Here is a 12,579-nt window from a genome sequence, read left to right on the forward strand (position 1 = left end):
AATAGGAGAATAGTTTTTTTTAAAAAAATTGATAAAAAAAAAACACGAAAAATAAGAGTGTAGAATTTTTTGAAAACTATTTTTAAAAAATGGGAACCAAGGTGAAAAGTGAAATTTGAAATAGGAGAATAGTTTTTTTTTTTTTTAAATTGATAAAAATTTAATGAAAGAATTTAAGTAATTTATATCAAATTAAATTTTTACTTAAAGTATAAATCAAATTAGATGAAAATTTTGATGAGTCTGTTTGGATTGAAGGGTTTGTCCGATGAGATTTCTCATCATTTGTTTAAATGATTAATGAAGAAATTAAAAAAATGATAAAAAAGTCAAATTACTCAAAATTTTAGTTTTATTCATCACGAACAATCCGTTTGAATGATGAAAAAATTAAAACAAATAATTACGGTCTCTCATCTAAGTGGGAAAATAAAATAAATTATTATATTTTTTCACTGTTACATTTTGATGGACGACGCAGCAAAACATGTGAGAGAGGGAAATAAGTGATATTTTAAATAATTAAAAAAAATTAGGGAAGAATCTTGGTAGTATAAATATTTTATAACCAATAAATTTGTTTTCACTAAATTTACCTTCTTTTTTATTTTTTTGTGAGAAATGAAATAGACTTTTAGTGAGATAATTATTTTTTCTCAATATTTCTTACCCAATTTATAAACCAAACATGACCCCAAAAAAAAGGAAAAAAAAAGTTTATGTAATGTTTGGTAGAATTTTAGAATTATGATTTGATAATAGAGTTGTATGTGAGTTTTGAAATTATGATTTGAACGTAAAAAATTTGTTTGTTATGAGTTTTGAATTGAGTTTGAAATGAATGATGTAACATATGATATTTGATTCAAAAACTTACAATTCATAACTAAACACACAACTCAAAATTGTATTCAAAACTCCTAAAATAAATTTCAAAAATTTCAAAAATATTTTTTATTTAAAATATAAAAATAACAGGTGCAAAAAAAAAAAACAAAAACAAAAGATGTTCTGGTCAACCAGGGGGACAACCGGGTTAGCCAAAATTTTCCGCCCGAAAAAGAGTTTTCAAAAGTGAGCGTGGAATTATAATTTGAAAACTCAAAACAAACACTACACTAAAAAATGTGGATAGAAATGTGTTTGAAACACCTTTCCAAACACGGCCTTAGTTTCTCATCATTTCTTATTAAATCACATTATTCAAACATAAAAGTGATAAAATTTAGTGAAAAACTAAAAGTAGTCTTTTATAAAAATATCTATATAACGAAACAACCCTCCTGGTGGGACATTTATCCTAAGTGACAATAGGGCCTAGTTTGGGAAGATTAAAAAAAGACAAAAAGTTAAAAAGTCACTATCCTATTTAAGTCACATCATCTTATTTAAGTCACATCACCTCTCTAATACATCACTTCAAACCCAATCCAAACTCAACCCATATTTCATAAAAAGTCAAAAAGTGCACTTATTTAGTCTTCCCAAACTAGGCCTAGATTTAAAGGTTGAGAATAATTTCAAATTTTCTTCCTTCTCATCTTCACCGTTGGATATTAGCTTGCTTCAAACTTGAAACCTATTTTCAAAACATTTCAAACCCATTTCACTCTCCTTTCACCGCCCAAAACCCATTTCAACCTCTTCAACAACTCCACAACTCACCTGAATGCCTTCCCACTGAACCACCCCAACAAACCCATCTTAATCACTTGCTCCACCGCGCCTCCCAATCCCAAGATCGCGTCTTCAACTTCGCCGCTGGTCGAATCCGAGCTCTACAATTGGTGTGGCTCCGGCACAGAGGTAAAGATTTTTCTCTCCATCATCGCAGAGTCAGATCTGTGAATCGGACATCTCCTTTGTTGATTTTCTTTGATTTATTGCTTTTCTTTGTTGTTTTAATCAACACATCGGACATCTCCTTCATCAGACAGTTTTTTGTATCAAAATCGAACAATTTTTTGGTGTTTTGGTTGGGGAGGCTTGTTTTGTTTTGTGGCCAATTGTTTATTTTGTTGCCTAACAGTTTATTTTTTTGGTATTTATTTGTTTGCTATCATTTGAATAACCACGTATTTAAAGAAAAGCTTACATACACTAAGCAAATATAACCATGTATTTGAGTCTCAAAAGTACCTCTCTTCTCTGTTTCTTTGCATTATTTTTTTTTTTCCCTGGTTTATTTTCACTCACATACACCAAGCTCAATCCTACTGCCTATTGATTCTTTTGCTCATTATTCTTTTTTTGTTTTTTGTTTTGTTTTTTTTTTTTAAGCTCAGATCATAGAGGAGTAACATCCATAAAGTAAGCACATCCATGTTATTTAATATTTCATTATCTTCATCTACCACGTTATTTAATATTTCATTATCTTTAATCTTCATTTCTTATTATTTAAGAGTTCTATAGATTTGAATGGTAGGATGATTTTACTATAGTGATATGTATGATAATAGTATAAATTTGTAACAGTACCGAAATATTGATAATTGTTTTTTTTTTTTTTTGGCTCTTCATCAAATCAAACCAAACTAAATTGTGTTTCAAATCCGTCCAACTCAATAATTTGAGTGAGTGTATACAAGCAATTACCTGTTTGAAGCAGATATAAAAATGGACAAAAATTAAATCAAAGCACCAGTAACAATTATATATAGAGTTCTAATCATCAAGTCATCAAAAGCTAACAACCCACTAGTCAGAGGCATGTTATTAAATCAAAGAACCATATATTATTTAATACTTTGTTTTTTTTTTTTTTTTTATGAGTACATCTAACCATAAAGGGGTAGAGGAATTCTATTTCTCCCCTATTTGTGCTTCCATTCACCTAGCTATGTAGGGTTATTTTGGCTACTAATTCCTTTTTCTTTTCTTTTTTCTCAAAGTTGTTGTTGATGGTACTTGAGGCCTAAAATACTTGTAGTTTTTTTTTCTAGAGCTATTGTGTCTATTGATGGCATTGATTGCTTTTTAGGTATTATTTTTTTCTAGAGCAACAATACTTGAAGTTTTTTTCTCAAGGTTGTTGTTGATGGTACTTGAGGTCTACAATGCTTTTTGTTGATGGTAATTGAGGTCTAATAGATTGAAAATTTTGGGTATACTATCATCGTGCAAATCATCTCTCCCCACCTTTGATCAACATAAATCCTATTTCACTGTGTTTTTTGGGGTTTTCCATATGCTTTCATTGCTGTCATGTAGAGGTTCTTTATTTTTTTTTGATGCTTTACTATAGAGATTCTTCAATTTAATACTTTACTATAGCTTACTATAGGAACCAAAACCATTCAATAGCTAGGATTTAGCTCAAGGGCCTCAATCATGATGGAAAAAGATTGTAATGATTAACAACATTCAATTGAATAGGTCATAATTTATGAAAACAGTAATTAGTATGCTAAAATACTCTCAAATAAAAATCCTTTCTATAAGACATGTTTCATTAAAAGATGCTATGTAAAAAAATGCATATGGCATGCCTTTCATAACGCTAAGTTACCATTGCTCAAATAAATGTAAGTAATTTGGTTTTGGTTTGATTGGCCATTTTTGTTTTTGGTATTCCATTTTGGTTTGATTGGCCATAAATGTTTATACATATGAAGTGTTGTTGGCATGGATAATAAATAGTTAATTATGCTTTTGGATTTATTTTTTATATTTTTTTTCAGGTGTGATTTTGTAATTTTAGATTATGATTTGGTTTATATATTTTTTTTATTTTTGCGATTTTTTTTCAGGTGCGATTTTTTTTCCAGGTGATATGGGCATTTGAGTTTATTTTAATGAACTAATTATTGGTAGAGCTTTGTTAGGAAAAGAAATTATGTTTCTATGTCACTTTTGTTACATTGAATTTTTTTTTTATTTTCCTGTCATTTTGTTTGCTCTTTCTCTCTCGTTTCACATAATGCAGCTATTTGTTCTAGACAGTGAGTTTCATTTGCAGGTAGGATAGAGTCATGGATGTTAATGTTAAAACCTGTTCTTGGTTCTCTTACCATGCATATTGTTGTTCCAACTTTAAAGTTAAGTTTTTATTTTTGCATCATGCAACTAAAGTGCTTACTTTCTGTTGCAAATTACAGGTGGGTCAGAAAAGGAAAAGACTATAGTAGTAAATGTTTGGTGATATGGACTATGTGATATAGTCTTTGTTTGTCATTTATAAAAAAATAAAAGGAGTCTTTGTTTGTCGATTCTTAATTTTCAACTATTCTTTTGTTTCTATTGAATTTTGTTCTTCTTTACTTGCATTTATATGAGTAAAAAAAAAAAGGAATTGTGTCATCACCATTTTCAGGTTTTCTTGATGAACTTGCAGCAACTTCATAGTGTCCATCTTATCACCTCCACCACTACTAATCATGGACACCACACTACTAAAAAAAGTAGTTTTTGCGACCTTTACAAGCCATCACAAATAATAAAAACACAGTCGCAAAAGACCTTTTGCGACAACCCATGCGACGGCAAATGGGGGTTGCGAATGTGGGGGTGGCAAATACTTTTTGCGACTATTTGCGACCGCCTAAACTACTTGTGGCGACTGATATTTTGCCGTCGCAAAAAACAAAGAAAAATGCTAGCATGTTTTTGGCAACCACTTGTTACCGTCACAAAAAAACAAAAATAAAAAAATAAAGAAACATAAAAATGTAACATTAAGCACTCTAGGAGTAGCAATGAGAAGAAGTTAGACAGTATAGCATTATAATTTAATCAAGCATTGCATTTGAGTCTCAAAATTGGAGCTATATGTGAAGTTATTACAACTAAAAACCAAGAAAAAGTTCTTTCATGACAAAAACACAATCCAGATAGAATGCTAGTAAAGCCATAACTTCTCTAATAAAAGCAGTGCTCGTAGTCGCTTCTTGACCCACAACATGCGAGTTCCCAAAAAGCGCCTTTGTTTCTGGAATCTTTTCCATTTCTGATTATTGTATATCGTTACATGTAACGCTTGCAGCAAAACAACCTGCAAATGGGAAGGAGAATCAATTTAATAGTAAACCACTAACATTTCCGATTCAGTTCACTGTAAACAAATCTGTCATTTGGAGCAAGAAAGTACTAGTGTGAAATCACTAATTCTAGTTTTATTGAGCACCATCTAATAAAGCTTTAAACTTCATAATAAGAACTCTTGATTAAATTTCCAGTCAATCAGAGTTTCTTTTTTCTTTTCTTTTTTCCTTTCATGTATCTCACTACAAACAAGTGAACAACATAGACATCAATCATCAAGGATATAGCGATCCCGGGTTTACCCTTGTTGTACAGTGATCCGGACATGTGTCCGTGGATGTTGGTAGTTGTTTATTTCCTAGTTTGCATCCTCTTTACTTTGTATTTTGAGTTATGGGATGTGTTGGGCAGGTTTGTTACAGGTTGGTTGTGTTTGGGAGCCTAGTGTTGCTGCCCAGATTTTTGGTCCTTCGCTCGAGCGAGGAGTTTGTCGCTCGAGCGAGAGTTGTGTTGCACCTGGTTCTGGACCTGAGAGTTGTAGTTTCTGGCTCGAGCGAGCTTTTCGTGGCTCGAGCGGTCTGGGTTTTTCTTCGCTCGATCGAGAACTTCTTAGCTCGAGCGAGAGTTTTCTGTGTCTGGTCGCTCGAGCGACCAATCCTTCGCTCGAGCGAGCGTGTTTTATATCAGCGGACAGCAGCGTCTTAAACATCACTTTTTCAGTCCCTTTCTTTGAGCAAAACCTAAATTCGACACTCACTCTTCCTAAACTTACACTCTCTCTAAGATTTGATCTCCCTAGGGTGTGAATCTAGCCTAGGGCCTTTGTTAAAAAGATAGAGGGTGTTGAGAGCTTCGACTTAATCTGAAAAAGTTTGGATTTGGAGCAAGTTGATCTTGGAGTCTTCATCTCCTTTTGGGCTAAAACTTCGAGGTAGGGATATCCTACTCCTCTCTATGGGTTTTGTCTTTAAATTTTGGTACTTTGAGATGTTGGGCTTGTTTTGGTAATTTTGTGAAAGTTTGGGGCTTTTGTGCAATTATACAAAAGTTGGGGTTTGATTCATAATAAACCTAGATGCATGTTAGGCATGAAAAAATAGAATGATTGTTGAATCATTGATGAAAATGGGACCTAAGGGTTAAAATGGTAATTATGGAAAATGGCCTAATTACATTGTTTAATTAATTGGGATAATTAATTGGTGAGAAATGAGGAAATGAAATGTTGATTGAACATCCATTTGTGCATTTATTTTCTGTTTTAGAAATAACTGCTTTGGGCTATCGGTGGAGGATAGTCGTGATTGTTGTAGACAATGCATGATGATTAAGTAAACGGAAACTAATCAATGGAATGTGTCATGGAACTTGACAGTTGATAGAATACATTAATTGTATGTATTGTGTGATTGTATATAGAACTAATGTGTTTATATACGTTATGTGTAGAGGAGGAGATAGGGGATGTACTCCGCGGTTTAGGGGAAGATAGGGGATGTACCTCTAAACCGGATAGGTATTGGGAGGAGATAGGGGATGAACTCCGTAGACAGAGCTCATATGCTTGTCTAGAGAAGTGAAGATAGAGCTCATATGCTTATCTTTGTGAAGTGAAGTGTGGATACAGCTTGTATGCTTATCTGTGGATATTGTTGATATACATATCTGTTGTAGAATGTGGATACAGCTTGTATGCTTATCTGTGGATATTGTTGATATACATATCTGTTGAGAATGTGAGATATAGTTTTTTATACATATCTGTGGAAATGATAATAGAGCAAGCATGCTTATCTATTGAAAAGGGAAAATGAAAAGTAATTGGGACTTGTAAGTCGTTGACATAAATATGTAATTTATGTGATTGTATCAGTGTTGACCAACTATCAATTGCTAATGTTTTAGCCATTGTCCATGGTTGGTTTAGTGTATTTCTACTGGGCTGTGGCTCACCCTATATGGGAATATCATTTTCAGGTACAGGAAGCATGCCACCTCCAAGGACATAGCTGGGAGGCTAGTGGCGGGCATAGTTTTGTCGTTTTACTTTTGATGTATTACATGTAATTTCAGGCCAAGGGCTTAATGTGTAAACGAGTTAGAACTCTTTGTTGTAACCAAGTGTTAACTTGGAAAGCTGTAAGCCCGTAGGGCATTTTGTTATGAGGTTAACATGTAATACTTATGTAATGGAACTCTAATGAATGAAAGAATGTGGTTAGTTTATATGTAAATGCATGTCTTATCTGATGGGTTTATTGTTATTATTTTGAGGGCGTTACAAAGGATGATAACATGTCAAAAAAAGAAGAAAAAAAAAAAAAAGAAGAAGAGACCACCTTCAGATTTTCACCTACCATCTTCAGAAGAAACCATCGTCAATTTTGTTGTATGCTTTCCTAGCATATTGCAAAATTTCACTTCAATCATCTAATTCCAATATCTCCTTTACTTGAAAATATCTGCATTTAAACACAAAACAAATTGAATTTTGGAAAATGCATTGACACATTTCACAAAGATCTTGAATATATTACCTTCTTGTTAAGGGGACGAACTTTAAAATTATGAATAAATTCACATCCCTCCTGCTTTGGAGCATTGGCAAAATTTGGTCTGACAAAGAGAGAAGCACATAACAAACAAGTAAAGTATTGTCATCTCATTTGAAACATAATGACAAATGGTAATTGTGAAATTTTCCTTAAGAATTGGATTAATGCGTCATCTCTTATTTAATTAGCTATTCTCTGAGCTAATTTTCCCTGAGCTACTACAAGTGATCACTATAGCAAAATAACCATTTGAATAATTGTGATAAAGACATACGCATCAAAGTTTCAACTTAAAAATGAGCAAAACAAACACAAATAGACACTACGACTAAAGTTCATTTAAATGCATTAATAATGACATGTCTTCCAATGTTTGAAAGGGAGAAACAGTTTGCAAACCAAAACACAAAGAAGGGTTCACACACAGAAATCACAAAGTAGAAAAAAGATTCTATAGAACAGAGAACAAAAGATAGAATGCCAACTACAGCTGCCCGTATTAACACTACCTTTTAGCTACCCATTTCGTCCATGTGAGTAGTTAAACCTATAGTACAAAAATAATTTATCACATCTACAGAAGGCAAAAGACTATGAAATGCCACCAACAAACTGGAGAATTAAATTATCCATCCTATTTCATAGAAAGGGGCACTGAAATAAATAAAATAAATTAAAGTCTGATGAGATAACCAGAACTACAGGACAAGGTGGCCATTTACATGATAAATTTTGAAGTAATAATAAAGATAATAGTATTACCTTCTGGATTCTCCATTTGCATTTTCTGCAATTGCATTAGTACTAGGTTTGTGCAACACCTGGAACCAGTAGAACACAATTGTAGAACAGTTACACAAGGAATTCTTTCGAACTGGGTTGTATCCTTCTTAGGCACAAGAGTCGCAATCAAGGACACAATATATTAATTGTGTCAAAGTATACTTAAGTATCCATTAAATTCAATCACAATATTTTTTTTGGGAGGGGGGCAAATTCAATCACAACCCTTATTAGTATCACTATAAGAACCGAGGATGATGAAACTGCAGATGTATGTTGCATAGCCCTCTCCAGCGTCTTCCGGTGCAATTCCTAAGAAGGAACATGACAAAGGAATATTTAAGCCACACCAAGTGGCAAGAGATTTTATTTGCACAAGATATGGCCCAAACTTAGACTCAAAACAATGATATTTGTACATGCACAGATGCACAAGCAATACACGAGTTTGAGCATGCACTTAAAACTCTAGCAATCAATGAGTGCTTCTTTTTGGGAGTAACAATGACGGAGCCTCAAGAATCTGTAAGTTGTAAGCATCACATCTTAGTGAAATATAAACAGCATAGTGAACCTTTGATAAATATACAATTTTCATTAACCATAGCAACGAACCTTTCTGTTTAGTGGAAGTGCTTTGAATTTACAAATGGTTGATATTGCACGCTCAGGTTTAGTAGTAGATTTTGGCCTGAAATTAACGTCAAATGTCCATCTATCAGCCTGTTGGATAAATGTTTAGAGTTTAGCAAACAATCTAGAGAAATGTTCAGATCAACTAGCCAAAGCAAATCGAGATTTAATAATTTAAAAAAATAAAAAATAAAACAAATCTTCGAATCAAAAACATGTTTCGAAATCAGAGTTTGCACCGCCTTGATAAAAATAAATTGAATTAGAAAATTTTCATGTTGATCTTCGAAATCCACTTCCTCTGAACTGATATTGATCATCGCGACAAGCCGAAGAGAATTTGGGAGCTGAGAGAACAATATAGGGATTACAGAGACTGAGAGTTGGATTCATACATAGAAATTAGGCTTACCGATTATGAATCAATCAAAATCTTCATCAACAGCATATCGAAATCTTCAAATCTTCATCAATAATCGATCAAAATCTTCAAATCTTCATCAACAGGTGATTGAAATGTTCAAATGAACAATAAAATTGCGAATGGTGAGTCGACAGAGAGAGTTGAGTGAGAGAAAGTGAAGAGTGAGTGAGAGAGAGAGAAGAAGAGTTTTCATACCATAGGAGATAGATTTGGGAAATAAGAGTGAAAGGAGATAGGGCAAGTTTTACGCAATTTGTTTTTTTTTTTTTCTCTCAAGTTAAGAACACAATTGGGGTTCAATTAAAACGAGATTTTGGTGTAAAAATTGATTTTTTTGCGACGGTCAAATAATCAGTCACAAAAAATAGTCGCAATATTTCTAGTAGTGCCACCATTTTTGGCCATTTAAATTTCTTTTTGAGAAAATTTAGCCGAGTAAGTTGCCTTTGTTTATACACCTCTCTCTCTCTCTCTCTCTCTCTCTCTCTCTCTCTCTCTCTCTCAAAGGTGCTAGATTGCAGGGGGTGGTGGAGATGTTGGGCTTGATTTCTGCCAGGTATTTCAAATGATTACAACATGTAGAATTTACTTCCATGGTTTGTTTTTGGATTTGTTTTTAATTATGTTCACACTATTTTGGAGCTTAATAAGTTGTTTTCTTCAAATGCATTCTTGGATGTTTAAGAACTTAAGACTACACATCTATATAACAAAACAACTTTGTTTTTTATTCTTGATGGGACTTTTGTCCCTTTGTCAAAATATGGACCATCAGATTGCTTCAATCCAAGGGCTAAAAATGTCTCACTCACTCTGGCAAGAAATTATGTTAGAGATACATTTATAACCAACGGTTCAGATCAATCCTAATCAAAATCTAAGGGCCAAATACATAACATTGTTTGCCTCTTTTGGATTCCTACTCATGAGTACCAAACACACCTCATCTCACAAACGTCCTCCTCTCTCTCTCTCATCCTCATTTCAAATTTTAATCTCCTTCTCTCTGGTTTTGTTGCATTCTCTCTCTCTCTCTCTCTCTCTCTTCTACTCACTCTCCTTTCTTGGTTTTACCTATGGCAACTTTGTTGAGATTTGAGTGCACTGTTTGATCAAATGCAAGGTAGATCGATCGACGCAACTAGCGAGAAAGAGATCGGTATCCTCTTCAAATTTTTCTTCTCTTTTCTAGGCATATCTAGGGTTTCTCAGTTCAAAAATTTTTTTTTTGGGCCTTTTTTTATTTTATGTGTCTCTTTGTATGTATACACTATGTTCTATAAAATGCCTCACATAAGTCTTTGAAATATTTTTCTAAAATAGGTCTCCAAAATGCCTCAATTTTTATTTGGGTTTTCGTTGGGTGTCTAACATATGCAACACAAGAGTGTAATTTTTTAGGGGGTAATCAAATGGCCTCAATTATATTATGTGATTTGTTTCTCATTTATATTATGTGATTTGCTTCTCATTTATATTGCCTCAATTAAAATCTGTCTCTTTGCCCCTCTATATTTTGTGCATGTCTTCATGTATATGCCATGTTCAGTAAAATGTCTCAATTAAAATGGTTTATTTTCTCTTGGTTAAACTAGTTGCTTATATAATTTTACTTTTTCGTTGTTCAAATAGTGAGTGAATCTATAATAACAGGCCAAGTAAATGTAGTGTATGGTGGTAAGGTTTAGCAAAAATAGAGGTATATATTCAAATTGATGATACAAACAATGGGAGTTGGATGTTATTTTTAATAATAAACAGTAGGCAATTTTTGGGCAAAAGATAATGGAGCGAGCTTCCTTATATTTTCTATTATTTAGAATGACATAGGCACGGAATCATTTGAAACTTTCATTTGCCTGGGATTAAAAATTTAAAAATTTAAAACTTCCATTCCCTCTCTCTCTCTTTCTAATTCTTTTAATTTTATTTTTTGAGTTGTAGGCCCTCAAAGTCCATCAAGGACCAAGGTTGAGAGTGAGTTGCAAGTTTTCTTTATTCCAACTACTCTCTTCCTGTAAGTCTTTCCTTTATTCCCATTCTTAGTATTGTTAAGTTCCATTTGGGTACTCTCTCTCTCATACTTTTGTGTTTTTGTGGGTATGCTTTCTTTCATGTCTTGGGTTCTGTCAATTGATTTGGTAAACAATTTCATCAATATTTTAACAATGCCTTCATCAATTGATGAGCGGTTCTTTTTTCCCCTTAAAATGAGTTGTTTCTTCACTACATAGCTGTTGTGTGTCAACCTCTTCAGCAATTTCGGTGTTCATATTAATTCAAACAGTGCACAATATCAACATTGTGGCCTAATTTTTACTTCTTTTTTTTTTTTGAAGCCAAATTTTGTATTTTGTTTTTTGTTGTGGCAGTGCATTGGTTGCTTCCCATGAGCAAACCAAATGGATCCAAAAGGGTTGGTTCATATTTTGCTCATAAGGGGATTTGAATAGCTGGAGCTATTTGATTTTTTTTTTTTTATTATTATTATTATTATTATTATTATTATTATTATTATTATTATTATTTTGCAGTTGTTGTTCGTAGCATTTCAATGCACCATGTTAACCCATTGAAGGTATCCTAATTCTTTAATAGGATGTTTGGCTTCCATTGGGAATAAAATTGTTCAATCTGTTTTTAGTTTGCTAATTTTTTTTAAATTTAATATTTTCATTTCTAAGTTACTGAAAATGATAAATGATAAAAACATATATACTCATTTCTTATTGCAGTACATTTGTTTTGTCATATGGTTGCTTCGTCTAATTATTAGTTCTCTATTATTTGTCATATGTCATTTTAGCTACCATTTAGCAGGTTTGTTTATGTAGTGTTGATTGAATTTTTCTTTCTTCAGTTTCTTTATGGATAACTGAAAGAGGAGTGCAAAGAAGTTGGGCATAATTGTTTGTGTTTCTTTATGGTTTTGATTTCATTTATATGAATATGAAATGTGTAAAAATCTCTATTATTAGAATCATATGATTTGCGATTCGATTTAGTGGGTAATCAATACGAACAGGTTGTATGAATCACAAATAGCCACGAATCATAGGTGAATCGGTGAACCAAATCGGTGAATCGTGAAGTGAATCGATTTGATTTACTAAAATCGAAGTTGGACTTTCTTTTTTAGTTTTTTATTGTTGTAAAAGGGTTCACACAACCTTTTTAAGGTCTTTAGGATTACTATATGCC

General features: G+C 32.8%; 1 protein-coding gene and 1 long non-coding RNA gene across 7 annotated transcripts in view; one reads left to right on the top strand and one right to left on the bottom strand.

Annotated features, from left to right (window-relative positions):
• The first annotated feature begins 1,006 nt into the window (after positions 1–1,006).
• LOC114296530 (uncharacterized) lies at positions 1,007–4,240 on the top strand. The gene is made up of 5 exons (XM_082921074.1): positions 1,007–1,035; positions 1,508–1,806; positions 2,286–2,310; positions 3,753–3,770; positions 4,101–4,240. Exons 1-5 carry the CDS (start codon positions 1,007–1,009, stop codon positions 4,156–4,158), a joined length of 429 nt encoding a protein of 142 aa, XP_082777200.1. The 3' UTR covers positions 4,159–4,240.
• Positions 4,241–4,698: 458 nt separating this feature from the next.
• LOC114296531 (uncharacterized) overlaps positions 4,699–12,579 on the bottom strand; it is a 37,265-nt gene continuing 29,384 nt past the window's right edge. Inside the window, exons 4-9 of one of the 6 annotated variants that reach the window (XR_014346701.1) lie at positions 9,367–9,449; positions 8,937–9,044; positions 8,301–8,633; positions 7,521–7,599; positions 7,341–7,445; positions 4,699–4,993 (exon numbers count right to left, since the gene is read on the bottom strand). This is a non-coding gene — a long non-coding RNA (uncharacterized LOC114296531). Of the gene's footprint in view, positions 4,994–7,340; positions 7,446–7,520; positions 7,600–8,300; positions 8,845–8,936; positions 9,045–9,366; positions 9,450–12,579 lie in introns of all 6 variants that reach the window. The other 5 variants (XR_014346696.1, XR_014346703.1, XR_014346699.1 and 2 more) reach the window with 5 other exon arrangements.

The sequence above is a fragment of the Camellia sinensis genome, chromosome 1 (assembly GCF_055761805.1).
Source record: "Camellia sinensis isolate YWXY chromosome 1, ASM5576180v1, whole genome shotgun sequence".
Classification (NCBI taxonomy): Eukaryota; Viridiplantae; Streptophyta; class Magnoliopsida; order Ericales; family Theaceae; genus Camellia; species Camellia sinensis.